Here is an 18,510-nt window from a genome sequence, read left to right as displayed (position 1 = left end):
TGCCCTTGACTTTGGTTCAAAATACTTTATCTTTTAGGTGCGTGTACTTTTACTTTTTGTTCATTTTAATTCAGGTTACTTTCAAAATGTCTATTTTGGTTTATGCATTTTATTTTTACATTATTATTTTGATCTTTTTTAATCTCATTTTTTCAATAATAATTTTAGCTTGAATTTTTAAAGAAGAGTTTCTTTGTAAATTCGTGTTAAAATTTTGCAAATAAATATCAAGTCAGTCATTTTTTAAAGTACCGAGATTAAAACGAACATTTTAAAAAGGAAAATACTTGAAGATTCACAAGCAGTTTCTTCCGGAATACCTATGTGGCCCAATAACATGTAGACAAATATTAACTTTTTTTCCTTTTTTATTTATTAACTTTTAATATCTCCTATTTTTTCTCTTCTTCTTCCCTGTGTTTCATCACATCTTCTTCATTTTTCTCTCATTTTATCTCTAATTATATATTTCAATTCAAATTTTCGCTAAAAAAAATCAAATTTACTATATTTTTTAAAAATGTATTGTACTTTTTTTTTATTGTATCTCTTCAATACTATTTCCAAAATAATATTTTTTTTCATTGTTATAAAAGAAAATTCTTATGTTTTTTTCCATCCACAAATAAACTTGATATGTTTTTCACCATTCAATGTACATTGGGTAGAAAATTTAATTTTTTTTAACAAATATTTGTCTTTTAGTTTATCTTTGTTTCTCATGTTCTTTAAATACAAAAAGGGCACATTAAATGGAAAAAAAATAGACAAGACAAATGCATAAGAGAATTACTTATGATTTTGTAAAATAAAATTAATTAAAAAAATAGAGATAAAATCGTGAAGCTTTGTAGGAGAGAGAAAAAAGAAGAATAAGAAGTTGGAAGAGAAAGGAAATAAATATATATATATATATATATATATATATATATATATATATATGTACAAGAGATAGATATTAAAGTTTGTTAACCACGTAATCATTCAGAAGGACGTTTTCGAGAGGCAAGTTTTATCTATTTAAAAATACTAGTACTAAAATGAATAAGATAATCGACATGAATCAAAATCAACTAGCCGAACGAAAACTAAAGTCAACAGAGAGAGAAAAATAAATAGTATTTAAAGCTAAAATAAATTATTAAAAATTCCAAGTATTGAGTCTTGATATAGGAAATTTAGAGGGGAAGGGCGTTGCTAGGAAACTTACAAATTGGACTTCCACTCCTAATCAAATCACATCTATCTAATAAATTGAATGATTCAAAATCAAATCCTCGCATTGAATATTTAGGTTGCTGGGTCCTATTAAATCAAGCCAAGGAAACAAAAAAAAAAGTGTCTAATATATATATATATAAACTCATTTAAATCTTTAAAATTTTTCGTCCTTTTTTAATTTTGTGTCTAAATTTTTAAATTTTTTTGTTTTAGTAGTTAATTTTTCAATTTTTATGTCTTAGATGCTCAAAGTTTAAAAGTATCTAAATTCTTTAACTTTTAATTTTGTGTCTAATCGGCTCTCGACATATTTGACATTTTTTTTAAACGGGTGGATCTATTAGATATAAAATTGAATTTTGTGTATCCTGATCTTTTAACTATGTGTCTAATAAGTCTGTAGCTTTTAAATTAGAAGTTCATGACCCAATCTGACAATTTTAAATTTCAAGAATCTATTAAACGATACACTACACTACACTCAATATATTTATCAAAACATAACAATTACTTTATATTAAAGAGTTTCGATTATGTGTAAATGTCAAAATATTGTAAATATAGATGAAAATTATCACTTCTTTTTAAGAACACACGGACCAAACTAAACATTTTGAAAGTATAATGACTAAAATTAATCAAAATAAAATATAGGTACCAAAATGAATTAATACTTAGAATATACGGACTAAAATAGTACTTTAAAGTAACTATATTAAGTTTTCATTAAATAATTCATCAACTAAAATTAAAATTTTTACTCAAAGTTTAAGATTCCAACAAAATTCCGAGAACAAATCCAAAGGGGATAAAGTACCTTAATACCATTTAAATGCTTATTAGTCCAATTTCTACCCCTTACAATTTAATACCATTTTAAAGCTCAATATTTCAATTTCCAGACCAACCAAAAAACACAAAATATTGGAAAGTTTTAGCATGAAAGTGAAATAAGAATAAAACAAAAGTTTAATGATAATAATACTAATAATAATAATATGGTACGGATTTAACTATTAGCCGTGGGAATTGACATCACACACTTTATTTTTAGTGGGCTGCAGCCTGGAGCCCATTTCACCATAAAATTCTCTCTCTCTCTCTAAAATAATAATAATAAATTATTTAAAAACCGCACGTGTGATCCTAATCGGATCGGGATGCCACATGTGCTGATTGGACGCTCCGCTGAAAACCATGTGCGGGCCCTACTTTTCAGCTCTTCTGCCGTACGGCATCAAATATAAAAGAAAAAAGGATTCCGAATCAGATGCGGTCGGGTTCATCGAACTTGGACACGTGGCTGCCTTCTGATTGGTTACCACGATGTTCACATTCGCGATCAGTCTCCACGTGTCGGTGTCTCTATGGAGCTTCCCGCACGTCTGCTACGGAATTATCTTCGGGTCTGCCAATTTTATGTACGGCGATACGGAGGTTGGAACATGTTCAGGCGGTAGCCAGTGACCGGCTTCCCGTGTTCTCCCCACGCGCTTGTACTTTCTGTGCCCGCGCGTGCCTTTCCATAACATTTTAAAAAAATCTCTTGCCCAAAAAGAATATAAAAAAAAAATTACAATGTTTTGGATTTTAAAAAAAATAATTTAATGTTTTGGATTTTTTATATGTAACACCAACCAAATATTGGCTCCATTAATTATTTAATGTCAAATCAAATTTAAATAATTTAGTTCCACTTCTATTCTATCAAATAAAAACGTCTAAGTTCAATCCAAGTCGTAATCAACAAAATTTTCTTATTTGTTTATTTTTTTTTTCACATAAGCATTAATTATCCTTTTAAAAGTACAAGGACCATGAAAAAAGATCTATACTTAAAATAGAAATGAAGATTTTTTTTCTTTCTAAATTTTATTTTGGATATCATGTAAATAATAATAATAAAAAAATCATTATCCATCGTAACTTGAATATCTAGATCTTGATTTTATTTATATATTGATTAAAAGAAGCAATTGTAAATATAGCACGATCAAATCATTCCCAAATAAAATTATATCAGAGTTAAAAAAATTCATCAACATATATCAACATCATGCGTCCATAATAACTTATAGGTCATATTTGTAATTTTTTTAATTTGGACTAGATTTTCTGTTATTTTAGTCAGCTTGCGAAATTACCTATCTATTTTAATAATTATCTCAAATTTAATTAAACTAGTCGGGTTTAGTAGTTAAAAAATAAATTTATTAAAGAAAGTAGATAAATATATTATTATTATTAGTTTGACTCCTATTAACAAATGTTGGAACATTTCAACCATTTCAAACCTACCCCATCTATATAATATGGTTACATCTAGTTAGGTCAATCACGTAACTAGTGTTGTTTAGTTTTGATAAATTTACGATTGATAAACATCTAAATATTGTTCTAAAATCGATAATCCAAACAATATGAATTAGATCCAAAATGTCCCCCGATCAAAACACCCAATATCTACTCTCAATCGCCTATTTGAACATAACTGAGTGGATAAAGATATCAATTACCGTCCCAAATGTCAATAGTTCGATTCCATCTCACAATGAAGTTGAAAAAAACCCTCAATTGCTCCTTCAACATTAAAAGTCTATAAGTTAGTAATTAACCATCTTAATCATACTTAAAAATTCCCCAGTATTTTTGTGTTAATTAGACTAGTTAATGATGGCTCAAATAATTAAAAATGACATTAAATAAAGAGTAAAGAGAGAGATATTCAAATTAATCAAATGGAAAAGAAAAAAAAAGGACTTTTTTTTTCATCTCCGTATATAAATCAATCAATTGAGGAAGTACAATAATGGAGGTCGTGGAGCTCGGGAAAAGGACAATAATGGAGTCAGCTCCTCAGCAGTCTCTCCCCACGCCATGGTGACGCGTGTATTATACGGATAAACAGCAACGGCTATGGATTCATCTCTCAAACCCCAAAAACAAAGGGAGAAAATAGAGGGAGGGGAATCGAAGAAAGTGGAAAGAAACCAGTTCAACGGGTTTTGGTAGACGCCGTTTTCTATTCGTTTTCCTTCTGCCATGGCCATAACGACGACGACCCAATAGAAAAAATAAAAGGAAGAAAAAACCAAAGGGGAGAAGAAGCTGACACTGAGTTGAAGAAAGCTGAAGGCTGAACCGATACACTGTTTTCTTCTCTTTCTGCTGCTTCTTTCAAGCTTTTCGGTGAACTCTCTCTTTAGGAATTCACTATCTTGGAAGTTAAAACCCTATTTCTTGCTTCGGATCTCGGATTGGAATCGGTGCTGGGGTTGTTGGGGGGAGGGATGGATTCGCGGGGAGATGTAATTGCGGTGGTTCTGGGTTTGATGCTGAGTTTGAGCCTGGTTTCAGCTGGGGATATAGTTCACCAGGACAGTATCGCACCCACGCGCCCTGGCTGTGAAAATAATTTCGTTCTGGTTAGAATTCGTGTTTTCCCTCCTTCTTCTGATTGATTCTTATTGATTTTGACTTAATCGGGAGTTTTAGTTTGAAATTGTTGTAGTTCTTATTGTTTTTTTTTTTCCTTTTTTGTTTCTTGTTAATTGAATTGTGTGGAATCGATACTTGGAAAATTTGGGTAGACGATATGATATTTATTGGGCTATTTATTTGTGATGCTTTTCTGAGAAGCAGAAGTAAATTGAACAAACCTCTTCAGAGGAAGCAGACATAATTGAAGAAATGGAATGGAGAGAACATTTGGGACTTGATGGTTCGTGGTGTATTTGTGATTTATATGTGAGGCTTAGTTTAAAGAAGTTCTTAATTCATTTACTCTCTCTCTCTCTCTCTCTCTCAATTCTTTTTGATTATTCAGTTTTTCTCTTGTCTATTTGACTGTTGACATGATGACAAGAAATGATTTAAAACGATGCTTGTTTGTTAAGTGTACTGAGAACTAGAGATAGATTCAATGGATGGAGATAGGAGGTAGAAATAGAATCGATTGCTTGTCCAAGCAGCGATAATTCTGAGAATTGTAATCTGTTTATCCTACAATTATATGTAAGATGATTTCATAGTGCAGTTCATTAATTTTTGGTTAAGGTGAAAGTCCCTACTTGGGTCAATGGTGTTGAAGCCACTGAATATGTTGGTGTTGGTGCTCGATTTGGCCCGACCTTGGAGTCAAAGGAAAAACGTGCCAGCCATACTAAAGTTGCTTTGGCGGATCCTCCTGATTGTTGCACTACGCCCAAGAATAAGGTATGTTTTTTGGATTTATATTTTCCTTAATCTAGACATTTCATTTTAAGTAAAACTCAAAGTGTTCATCTACTTGTTGTGGTATTTTGTCACATTGAACTGTTTGTCGTGCTTGTAGCTGGCTGGAGAGGTCATTTTAGTACATCGTGGAAATTGTAGTTTCACAAATAAGGCAAATATTGCCGAAGGTGCTAATGCTTCAGCCATCCTCATTATTAATAACAGTAAAGGTACACCTTTTCTTTTTCTTTTTTCATTCTTGCTTATAGGTAAACCAACAAAATATACAACTACATAGGTAGGTATATCATAATAAGAAGTTGTGAATACCATCATGATCTTGGTGGGTTTTTTTTTTTTTTTTTTCTGTTTGAGAAAATTGGTGGTGTTTTTACTATTGCAGTACTTCAAAATAATATCATTGTAAGGATTTATTTTGTTGTTATTATTTTTTATGAAATGAACACAACTATCATTGAGAAAATATGAAGGATGCATGAAATGGAGAGGAAGAGGGAACAAAACATAAACTCAAAGAACCTATTAGGAAACTACCAAGGAACACCCTTCATGATGAAGATAAAAAAAACTGAGAATGTCACCAAACTCACTAGACTGAGATGCTCACAAAAAATGCATTAAATAGAACCAACCACTAAATCTGCTCAATGACTCGAGTTCCATCTTCAAAAGTCCTGTCGTTCCCTTAACTGAAAGTTAGGCTAACGTTTGCAAATATCAGAGAATGTGACCTTCCTCTTCTAGGAAGGACTAAGCAATAACTTGCCAAAAAACTCTTTACTATGATGAATGAGAGCAGTATGCATCTCAAACCTCGATGCAGTTTACTTTACAAGTCAAATAAATGGCAGTGAAGGAATAAGTGATTTTGATCCCCAAACTGCCCTTGAAGAATGCATCACTACAAGGAAAGACAAGCTGATAAAATTTTTCCATTGATGAGGTCCCAAGATCACATGTTACTATGATCTAAATATGACTTGCCTTCTTCAGGGCATAAACTTTCACATTCTCAAAGGGGAGAGTGAGAACCAAAGTAACATAAAGAGATCAAGGACTCAGAAAATAAAAACTAAGAAAAGGACCTAGAAGAATTTAACCTCCAAATTTTGGAGTTATGAATCAAAGAATTAGACTCTGAGTGAGATTAAGAAGAGAAGATCTTGTTGAGGTTTTGTATCATTGAATTAATTCCTCTTGCAGTTTGAAATCAATGGAGTATAGTGAGGAGGAATTGGAAATGTAGATAAGAAAATGAAACAGTGATTCAGCGAACCATGTCCAAATTTCCCATCATGTGCAGGAAAAACAATGAAACAGTCGGATCATGTAACCATAAAATGTGAATTTGCTTGCAAGTAGTGGTACTTTAGGCTCAGAACCTTTAATATTAAATGGTACTTTCCAAAGACTACCAAAAAGCCCTGGTACTAGTCACGTGTAGTAATCCTTTCATAGGAAAAAACCGAACCGTATGAAGTATGCTATTAAAGGCCTCCTTTGGTAACTTTGGTTGGAAGGAAACAGAAGAACTTTCCAAGACATTGTGGCTGATTTTGATAACTCTTGAGAAATGGTGATTTTGGTAGCCTTCAAATGGCTCTTTCTGATCCATTTTGTAGTTGTTCTCTTTCTATTTTCTGTGTCATATGAGTGCTTTAATTTTTATGTAAGCTCCTAGGCTTTTGTGAGGATCTCTTGGACTCCCTTTGTTATTCTTTTATTTTTAACGAGAGTGGTTTCTTATTTAAAAAACAAAGGAGAAATCCTCAATCAAGCCTCTATCCCTTTTTTGTATCTACAACATACTTTTAATGTATGTGTAATCTCCTTGGCTTCTTGTGAAGATCTTGTCCTCTCTTATGTATTCTTTCATTTTCAATGAAACTTGTTTCTTACAAAAAAAGGAAAAAAGTGGTCAATAAGGGCCAATGTAAATAGCAAAGGGCTTAGAGGGAATAGGTTCAAACCATGGTGGCCAGTAGGATTTAATATCCTACGAGTTACCTTGTCAACCAAATGATGTAGTAGAGTCAGGGGGTTGGCACGTGATTAGTCGAGGTGTGCGACCTAGACACATAGATATCAAAAAAGAAAAAAAAAGGGAAAAAGAAAAAGAGAGAATCTAAAGGAGAAATCCTCGCACAAGCCTCTTTCCCCTTTTGTGTCTACCGCAAAAACAGTGGAGAGGGCGTTAATCATTCTTTTTATACATTATGACTATGCCTATAGATGTTGGACTTATATCTCATAATTTGTGTTGCCTGGTGTTCTCCAAAGGATATCGTGGGAGTTCTCACTCGTTATTTGTTGAGTTGAAGCTGGGCATTAAGGTCAATGTTCTCTTGTTAAATTCTTATGGGGCTGTTTAATGGTGCTTGTGGTTGGAAAGGAACGACAAAAATTATTAAAGATAAGAGTAGGGGTTGGATAGAATGGGATTTAGTGAGTTTTATCGCATTTTCTTGGACTTTGACAAGTTTTTCAGTAACTGTTTGACTTTCCTCATTATAGCCAGTTGGGGAAGGCTTTTTGCAATCTCATGATTTGGGTGATGCATGCGACTTCTCTCTTTCATTTTCTATGTATCTACCTCTTACCCCATTGTACACGTGTCTGTTTGATATCCCAAATAAAAAGGTTCCTCCAAGAGTCCCTAAAATTAAGCTTTTTTTTTTTTTAAAAGCCTAACTTAAGCTACACCTAGTAAGATCGAAACTGTCCGTGGCTTATTAAAAGTAGGACTCATTCTGTGTTCGTATTTTTGTTTCTTTTTTATTTCAAATTTTCGTTTTGGAGTATTGAAACTTTGGACCCACCTCACACCACTTTTATAGTTTATTTGAGTTTTCAGGTCCATTAGGTTGAAGGACTTTATTAACCCCCCACAGTTCAATATTTATATAAGTGATAGAATGACTCACCTCACAACCGCCCCTTTTGAATGTAGTTCTTAAATTCTTATAAAAAAAAATATTTTCATATTCATTTTTGTTTTTGAAAAGAGAGTGCACTTTTTATTCTGCAGAACTTTTCAAGATGGTCTGCGAGGAGAATGAAACCGATGTAACCATAGGCATACCTGCTGTTATGCTCCCTCACGATGCTGGTGATAGCTTAGAGAAAGATTTGAAGGACAATATGTCAGGTATGTCTTTAATTTCTATCAATTTTACAATTTTCAATTCTTTTGTGTTTTTCTTCCCTTCACTTTCATTTTAATCAACTTTTAGTGTAAACTTACTGCTATTTCAGTATCTGTGCAACTTTATTCCCCACTTCGACCAGTAGTAGATGTTGCTGAAGTATTTTTGTGGCTTATGGCTGTCGGTACTGTCTTATTGGCCTCTTATTGGTCTGCATGGACTGCCAGAGAAGTGGCTATCGAGCAAGATAAGCTGCTGAAGGTCCACAGCTTTTTTCTAGTCTATTATATATTATTTGTAATAGTTTCTCCTTGGAGTACTCAATGCTTCCTGAATAGTTGACAGAGTTTGTTCCATTTGCAGGATGGTTCGGATGAGTTGCTGCAGATGGAAGCCACTGGTTCCAGTGGTTACATAGACATTAACACTACAGCTGCAATTCTCTTTGTCGTGATTGCTTCATGTTTCTTGGTTATGCTCTACAAACTAATGTCTTCCTGGTTTCTTGAGGTTCTGGTGGTTCTATTTTGTATTGGTGGTGCAGAGGTTTGTCCATTCTTCTCTTCATGCTGGGTTGTTTAAGGTGTACTAATTACTTTGTATCTAGAAAGAGTTGTCTGTGAAACCTTGTGGACGTTGTGATGTTCAAAAACCCAATCAATTGTTGTGACCTTTGACCTGTATATTCTGAGACTCCTTGTTTCTATGTCAATTTATTTGCTTCATAAGGAAATTGTTTTGAGGTCTCAGAATCTTCGGATGTTTGACTATTAATTAACAGGTATATAAAAATTGATATGATAGTATCTATTTTGAAAATCGGTTTAGGGTTCACGGATTTTTTTTGCATTTATGTTAAACTCATGCGTATCCACTAGCTTCTGATTTTCCTGAGGATATTTCTCTCTCCATCACCCCTCCACTCTCTAACTCAAGGCTCTTTAATGTCCTTACCTTCGTGAATTTTCGAAGCATTGATATCATTCTTATGCATGCACAATATGAATAGTTGCAAGGTTAAAATCTAATATTTAAATTAATTTAATCATTGCTTGTGTGGTGATGAGGCTGTACCTCATAATATCTCTATGGTTTACAGGGACTGCAAACTTGCTTGGTGGCTTTGTTGTCATGGTACGTATCTTTTCTCAGTTGTCTATGCTTTAATTTCTAACTGCTTTGCTCAAGGAAGATGAAACAAAGAGGAATATATTCTCGCTCTCTTGTTTGGCATACTATATATTTTCTGGGCCATACTTATTAACTCCCATGGCCATGGTTAGTCTTTTACTCCATTTTTCCCATGACCTAGACGGCTTATGGATGTAGTACAGCAGATACTACCATACTCTAGCTCTGTTATTTATGATTCCCTATTATGTGTACTCTTGCTTGGATGCTTAAAGTTAAGGCGTGTGGGAGTGATTTTGGCTTTTCTATTTTCTAAAATCACTTGTATTTCTTTGTCAAACATTAGAAAATTTGTATTAGAAAATTTGTGGAAGTAATTTTGACATGACCAAAATCATTTTTGTCATTATCAAAATGACTTCCATTTAAAATTGTAATGTATGATAATGATATACAAGTGATTTTAGAAAATGAGAAAAGTGATTTTGGCATGCCCTTGGGGCATGTTTGGGAGTGATTTTCACTAATGTCAAAATTGTTGCCATTTTAAAATTACTAGTGTATTACCACGTGCAATGCACGTAACATTTTTTTTTTAATTATAAGGTAACTTAAATTTTATATAATTTCACGTAAAATATTTTAAGTATAATTATTTTTAAAAATAATTAAGATTAATTTTTATATATATTTATTATTATTGACAGCTAATTACTAATAATAAAATGTACTATTTATAATTATTTTTTAAATATACTATTTATAATTAATTGTTAATGATATATTTTGTAAATAAATAAATTAAAAGTAAAGGAAAAAATTATATATTAATAAAAAAGTAAATAGGTATTTTAATATTTTTATTTTTAAATTATTTCAACCTAATATGGGTCCTTTATTTTATTTTTTTAATATTTTGTTTGTTTATTAAATATTTGTTTAGAGCTGACATTTTGTTATATATGTTGAATTTTTTATCTAAATATAAATTATTTTATTGATCTAATTTTATATTATAATTAAAATTATTAAAGAAAAATTCAAGTTTTATATTCCACCTTTTAAGATTCTATACAAATTATTGTTTATAATTAATTTATTAATTAAACATTTTTTTATGTATTGATTTCTATGATTGTTTTTTTTTTCAACAATAAGAACATGAGCTTGTAATTATCTATATTTTAAACAAATATTCAAAATAAAATTGCTCAAAAAAGAAACATTCCAAATAAAAAAAGTACACTAAACAATAAAAAAAGACATTAGTAACAAAAAGAAAAATCCAAATCCTAAACTAAATAAAATTGCTAAAAAAAGAAAAATTCCAAATAAAAAACACACTAATTAGAAAAATAACAATAGTAACAAAAAAAAAAAAATCCAAATACTTACTATACACTCATCTTTTAGAGTAAATATGCTCATTCTTGAAGATTGCTTGACATATACTATTATTCAACTTTGTAAAATTGTGGAATGGTAATGTCACAAACCTAGTATTCGAGATATGTAGATTCAACATATGCCTCCCTTACAACTTGATGAATATGTCACAAATATCTCGAGATGTTTTCATGATTGAATCATCTTTGAGAGATGTTTGAAGGAACTAAGAATAAAAAAGTATTGAAACTTGTGAAAAACATGTAGAAGAACCCTATTTTTATAGTAGTAGAGGATAAAACGTTACAAAAGTTTTTCAAATTCTAAAACTCTTGAAATTCTAGTATGAATTTTAATTAAAGAAAAAATTAATTTTATGTTGTTGGAAAACTTTTTGCATTCCAACTTTTTATATTCCATGCATTTATAGTATGGATAATTAATAATTAATTTAATATTTGTAAATGGTATAATTTGTAATTTGTAAATTTAGTAAAGGGCAAAAGTGTCCAAAAATGTTTTCCTACATCCTACTTTTTTAATATAGTATAGATGTGTTTGACAATACTTCTCAAGTGATTTTAGAAAAATCCAAAATCACTTTAAGCGATTCCCGGTCAATCGCTTGGGAGGTAATTTCCAAGTGTTTTTTGGTTAAAAAATTAATAGGAAATTAGTTTTTAAAATTGTAATTGTTTTAAATTTCGAATTTTTCTTTCTAATTCACCTTATTTTCACCTTAAATTTTGAGAGATTTTATTTATTTCTAAAATTTTTGTTAGTTTCTAACTTTATTTATCTTTAATTTTATTTATTCTCTCTAAATTTTTAGTTCCCATCTCAATTTATTTATTTGTCTAAAATTATTGTCTCTCACCCTCTAAAATTTATCTCTTTAAGATTTTGGTTCCTCTCTAACTTTTCTTTCTCTATAACTTTTGTCAAGTTCTCTCTTTAAACTTCAAATATTAATTATTCAAAATCACTTTTAATTATATAAAAATTACTTGAAAAAGTGTTTAGCCAAATGTTAAAACAATTATATAAAAATTACCTTCACAGAACCAATCATCATTAATCTCTTTTTCTAAAACCACTCATTCTAAAATCATTCTCAAACGGGCCCTTAGTCATTTGAAAATTACCTTGTTTTCCTCTTTCATTTATGATTTTACTTCAAAACTGTCAGTGGATAAGTTTAGTATTCGGGGGATCTGTTGTTAACTTGCTGATATCCCTGTTTGTGTTTTCTTACAATTTGGGCTCTATATATTTGAGGCATATCAAGTAAATACAATCGATCAAATTAGCTGATGAAGTTGTGACTTCACATCTGCCGCCCAATGTTTTCTGGATTGAATTTTCACTTGTTACATGACAGCTTGACCTTGCGCCCAACTCATAATTGATTAACAACTAACGAATTGAACATTATAATTTGCTAGCATGGTGCTGTATTCCTATTGGTATTGGAGAAAAGAAAGAATAACATTTTGAATTTGTAACTTTCCATGATATATTCTCTTTTTCAAATTTTTAGCAAGATGAAACTGATGACAAAAGAACTATAGTTTCAGATGGTTTGAACATGCTGCTGAGTCCTATGTCAAAGTACCCTTCTTTGGAGCTGTGTCCCATCTGACGTTGGCCGTTTCTCCTTTCTGCATAGCATTTGCTGTTCTTTGGGGTTATTACCGCAAAGTATCTTTTGCTTGGATAGGCCAAGATATCCTTGTAAGAAATCACTACTTGTCTTCCAAACTTTTCTCTAGCCAAGGTTTTAATTTACCTACTAAAATATGAGGGGCCACATTAATGTTTCATTTTATGTTCATAGTTAGTTTGATTTATTTCATATATATATATATATAAGGTCTGTCCATTGATGAAATGACTTCCTGTTCTCACTTTTAATCAGGGTATTGCGCTCATAGTTACAGTTCTCCAGATTGTTCGAGTTCCTAATCTTAAGGTAATTTTTGAGTTGCACCCATTTCCAGGTTTTTCCTAGCTATCTTCCACTTGTTTGCCTGATTATCTTTTTAATGTTGCTGCCCTGGCCTCTTTTTTGCTTTATATTAAGCTATGCAGTGAAGTTCTGGCATTAGGCTTAGATAATTGTTATATGAAATAATTGGATCATATAGTCAATGGAGATAATGAGAAATGTTCATATATAGAACTAAGAAAAATGAAAAGCTAAGGGGTAGTTTGCCTTTTCCTTTTTATAACCAATTCAATTTTCAGTTTTCTGTTTCAAAAACAAAAAAGAAAAAAAGGTAGTTTTGTTTTTCAAAATCTCATTTTTTTCTAATGCTCGACCTTTTTTTTCCCCTTTTCTTTTAACATATTTATCTCTAATAAATTTCCTTTTCACTCTAAATTTTTTTCTGGCCTAAATTTCTCTCTATAAAATTTGTATTTCTTGAATATTTACTATTATTTATCTCTCCAAAATTTTTATCTCTATATATTTTTATCTCTTTCTTTTTTCTAACATATCACTCTCATTTGTCTTTGTAAAAATTTAATATTTTTCCAAACTTTTTTCTTTCTCAAATTTCACCTTTTATAACTTTTATTTATTTTTCTAATCTATTCTTTTTCTAACAAATATATCTCAAACTTTTCCCAATCTATTTTTTTTGCTTGAACAACTTTTCTCTCTTTTTATTTATTTATTTTCTCTAACAAATATATCTTGATTTTTTTCACTATGATTCTTCTTTCACTTTCTAATTTTTCTTTCTTTCTCTGACTCGTCTTTTGATCTCAAATTTACTGTTTCTTTACAATTCTCTTTTTGTTTTTAATTTTTCTCTGACTAATTTTTTCTTCTAACTTTTTCTCTTTAAATCTTTTTCTTTATCTCTCTAAATCTACTCTCTAAAATTTGTCTAAAAATTTTCTTTTTATCTCTCTAGTTTATGTCTCTAAATTAGGAATGACAAAAATCCCCACAGGATCAAGTCCCCGCTCCAAGAACAGCGAATGCATTTCCCACGATGGCCCAACCCCGTCCCCGATTCCATCTTTAAATTAAATAATATTTATTTTATTAACTATTTTACTAAATTATGAATAAAATATTAAATATTTTTTAAAAAATTAAATTAATTATTTATACTAGTAAATAATAATTTTTTAACAAAATAGATCTAATTTATATATATTAATTACTCTTTTTTATTTTTAAAATTCTTAAAAGTAATTAAAATTAATAAATTGTTGTCTGTTGCCCGTTCGCGTTGATTACGGCTGTTATAGCCTTGAGCCCGTGCTCGAAACCTGTTGTAGGCATGTTTCATTTTAATAAAAGTGATTAAAATTAATGACTAAACCGGTAATTTTCCCTGTGAAGATTCCCCTCAGATCTTGGAATTGGAGAATGAGGTGGAGATGGAGTTTAAAAATTTTCTTGAGGACGAGGATGGAGGGGCCGTCCCCGACTCTCCCTCCACCCCATCGTCATCTCTACTCCATATAAATTTTTCTCTCTCAAGCATATCTCTTCGACTCTCAAACTTTTTGAAGTATGGAAGATAAAAAATGGTTATCAAACATGTTTGGTTTCCGTTCTCTAAAAACAAAAACATAGAAAGTTATCAAACATATATGGAACTAAAAACAAAGAACAAAAAATAGGAAAACCAAAAACTAAAAATAGTAATCGTTACCAAACGGGCCCTAAGTTATCTTTTTAACTAGGAAGAAGAAGAAAGCTACATGTGATATTATTAACTTAAAAGGCTCAATTTCATGCAACAATTGATTGTACTAACCTGGTCACAAAAATATCAAACTTTATAGATTATAGTGCTATTAGTGAACCATAGGTTCTACATTGAAGATTAATAATTTTGTAGAAAACTCCATTATTGCAATTTTTGGCATATGAGCTTATTTGAAATTTATTGAAGAAAATCTTAGTGCAATGAAATCTTGAAGTTGGAGGACAAATTTGATGGAAATCTCCGGTTAAAATTTTCAATTTGTTTCCTATTATCATCAGGTTGGGACGGTTCTCCTGAGCTGTGCCTTTTTGTACGACATCTTTTGGGTATTTGTTTCAAAATGGTGGTTCCACGAGAGTGTTATGATAGTGGTGAGTTGTTAGTTGAAGCTATCTCCCTTTTCCATTGTCCTTTATTGGGCAATATTGTTGGTTATCATCAAGAGACCTATCTTATTTATTTATTTTTTTGGGATTTCAGGTTGCTCGAGGTGATAAGAGTGGAGAAGATGGTATACCCATGCTGCTAAAGATTCCACGGATGTTTGATCCTTGGGGAGGATACAGCATTATTGGATTTGGTGATATTATCTTGCCAGGACTTTTGGTTGCATTTTCATTAAGGTGAAAGCTACAAGTATAATTTTCTAATATTCTGTGCCTACAGTCTTCTAAACCTACATTGACTATTTCAAGTAACTATTTACCTCACTACTCCACCATTATTTTTATTATTAAAATGTCTTAGATGTTGCATTACTAAAGATGATCTAATCAGATATTAAATCGTAGTGCTAATGACCCCAGTCAGTTTTCCATCGATTCATTCCAGAATTTTGAAGATTCTCTTGTTTTAAGTTGGAATGTACTATTTCTTGTGCTCCAACAACTTCAATAAAATAAAGAATTTAGTGGGCTGATCTCAAACTAGGCTACAAAATGGACGTCTTCTTAACTTTTTGTCAAAATATATACGTTGTCAAAGTTTTCTTAAAAATTTTATGGCAATTATGAAAGACTATAGCACCAGTATGGTGTTTTGGATGGAAAAGGCGATACCATCAAAATCAGATGCCATTTTCTTTTTGGTAATTTAACCCTTTTGTCAGTCGGATATTAGACTGAACAGTAGGTGCAATTATCTTTTAAGAATGATGCTCCCTTTCTCTCTCTGTTGAGTAAATTGGCCTACGCATTGTCTTCAATGGTGGAAACTCTGTTGTAGTAGCATACTAATAATTCCTGGCAAGAGTACCATGGAACTAAATGGTGGATTATACCTATGTTTGCAGATATGATTGGCTTGCAAAGAAGAAACTCCGTGCCGGTTACTTCGTTTGGGCAATGACTGCTTATGGCACAGGTATGATAAACACAACCTATAACAAACTCTGAGCAGGTTACTTATTTTGAATCATATCTTCAACAATCGGCCTCCTTGTTCATAATCCTCTTCCATTTTTACTGTTTTTTTGGCTTGTTGCCTTTTGTTTAGACTCCTTTTGAGATTGATTATTCTTTAAATTGCATGCAGTCTGTATTATTTCATTTCCTCTATTGAAATATGGTTACTCGTAAAAAAACAGAACAAAAGTCTGTTCAATACATTCAAAACTTGTCCTACTTGACCGCTGTCTTGCTTATTGTGATGTTTAAATTGCATTTCAGGTCTACTAATCACTTATGTAGCTTTGAATTTAATGGATGGACATGGCCAACCGGCTTTGCTTTACATTGTTCCCTTCACCCTCGGTAAGTACAACGGTTCTACCCGAACAACCATGCTCCTTCCTACAAATTGGCCATTCTATGACAAATTGAAAAGGAGAGGGGCTTAAAATTCTGGATTTCATTGTAGGCACATTTTTGACACTGGGAAAGCAAAGAGGGGATCTTAAAATTCTTTGGACAAGAGGAGAACCAGAAAGGCCTTGCCCGCACATCCAACTCCGACCCTCCTTTCAACACTAAAAAAAAAAAACAGCAAGTAACCAACCTTGGATCATAACCAATACCTGTTGTAAACTACTATTAGGAGCTGAAAGAACTTAGAGAACTCTTTGTTTTACCGTTCTCTCAGGCTGTAGATGACTTCCACATGTAATTTATATATAGCTGTTTTACAAACCATATATACTTAACACAAAAGGCGTTCTCTTGTTTTCAAGCTGTTGTCTCTGCAGTTCTGCTGCTTGTTATGTGATGTCATTACAGAAAATCTAAGATTGTTTTAGGGAAACCAACTGTGAAGTAACTGAGATGAAAACGACAAGCGAGACATTACAAGTTCACAACTAGGTGAGTTGAGAGCCATATTTGATATATTTAGAACTGACATTTTTCTATTTGACAAATTATTTCCAGCTCTCGAATTTCTGTAACTACCCATCATTCTCTCTCTTTTTGAATATTATATTGTGAATAAGAAGGGTCGATTGATATTTACAACCTACAACGAGAGACATTGATACTTGATCATAGAGTAGTAGCTTTAGATGTTGAAGGCTCTTCGGGTGGTATCTTAGTCATGGAATCGAAATTGTCGATACGTTCGGTTTGTGTTATAGTATTTGATGCATTGGGGGGTGCTTTAATGTGGCTAGATGATGTGTTGAAAAATCATTGGGAGGAAGAGTTACCAAAACAGAGATTTTCCGTCTCTCTTTAAGGGAATGCTTAGTTTCATTTAAAGAGTTCAAATTAGATCATTTTCCTTGGGCTACCTTAGACCTTTCCCTTTTGTTGCCCAAGTCTGGTTTGCATTTGTAGGGATCGACTCGTTTTCGGTTAGGGAACATATGGCTGAATTTTCTTAATTTTGAAGGAAAATTTGAAGGTTGGTGGACTAGTATGAATTTAGAAGGCTGGTTGGGTTATGCATTCATGAACAGGCTGAAAGCCTTGAGGAGAATTCTCATTACTTGGAAGGAACAAGAAAGTTATGGCTTGATAAAGAATGGTAGAAGAGCGTTAAGTGACCAGATCGATTAGAGGAGCAAGGGCAAACTAATGAAAAACGAGCAAGGCGAAAATGGAGTGGAAAGCAGTGTTATAAGCTCCAATGGTTAAAAGGTGATGAGAGAACTCCAACTTTTACATGGATAGGCCTAAGCTAGTAAATAGCAGAGGAGGTGGTCATCAAAGGGAATAAGTTGCTGGAAGTCCCTTTTTTTTTCTTTTTCTTTTTTGAAAATGGAATAAAAATTATATAAGGTTTTGGTAGGCAAGGTAGATTCGTCTTTCTTGGACGCGATCCTAGAACTCAAGGGCTTTGGTCCAAGATGGAGAGGAGAGACGAATTTGGAGTTGCATATCCACGATCAACTTCTCAATTATAATTAATGGAAGACCTAGAGGCAAACTTGCGACAGAGGAGCTTAAGGCAAGTTGCCTGGTCGTCGTCCTTTCTCTTCACGACTTGTTCGTTTTTTTGGGAGAATAGTGTTTAAGAGTCTTTTAGCTTTACCTTTACCGTAGGAGAGCTTCTAGTTGAGATCACCCACCTTCAATATGCATTTGGGGTTGGTAATATCCAAGCTTGGTGGTCCATTTCAAAACTCTTCCTGCAGGGCTCTACTCTAAATCTGAATACGACGAGAACAGCCACGATTGCTATTTAACTCCTAAGATGAAAAACAACTCAGAGTACTCATCCGA

The 18,510-nt window shown here is 32.1% G+C and overlaps 1 protein-coding gene across 1 annotated transcript; it reads left to right on the top strand.

Annotated features, from left to right (window-relative positions):
* The first annotated feature begins 4,048 nt into the window (after positions 1-4,048).
* Positions 4,049-17,020, top strand: LOC111024345 (signal peptide peptidase-like 4). The gene is made up of 14 exons (XM_022301996.2): positions 4,049-4,646; positions 5,278-5,436; positions 5,555-5,666; positions 8,486-8,605; positions 8,713-8,864; positions 8,967-9,149; positions 9,703-9,737; positions 12,692-12,854; positions 13,039-13,092; positions 15,133-15,225; positions 15,335-15,477; positions 16,146-16,216; positions 16,522-16,605; positions 16,712-17,020. The coding sequence occupies exons 1-14, from the start codon at positions 4,512-4,514 to the stop codon at positions 16,822-16,824; spliced, it is 1,617 nt and encodes a 538-aa protein (XP_022157688.1). The 5' UTR covers positions 4,049-4,511; the 3' UTR covers positions 16,825-17,020.
* Positions 17,021-18,510: the final 1,490 nt, after the last annotated feature.

The sequence above is a fragment of the Momordica charantia genome, assembly GCF_013281855.1.
Source record: "Momordica charantia cultivar OHB3-1 chromosome 7 unlocalized genomic scaffold, Mcharantia_2.0 BLBB01000007.1, whole genome shotgun sequence".
Classification (NCBI taxonomy): Eukaryota; Viridiplantae; Streptophyta; class Magnoliopsida; order Cucurbitales; family Cucurbitaceae; genus Momordica; species Momordica charantia.
This window is presented reverse-complemented; position numbering and strand designations above follow the sequence as displayed.

What these genes read in the sequence shown, in the direction of transcription:
- LOC111024345 (XM_022301996.2), top strand. Translation starts at nt 4,512, where the DNA reads ATGGATTCGCGGGGAGATGTAATTGCGGTGGTTCTGGGTTTGATGCTG. An exon ending in GTGAAAATAATTTCGTTCTG is followed by an intron (nt 4,647 to 5,277) that starts GTTAGAATTCGT and finishes TTTTTGGTTAAG; the next exon opens with GTGAAAGTCCCTACTTGGGT. An exon ending in CATTGTTCCCTTCACCCTCG is followed by an intron (nt 16,606 to 16,711) that starts GTAAGTACAACG and finishes ATTTCATTGTAG; the next exon opens with GCACATTTTTGACACTGGGA.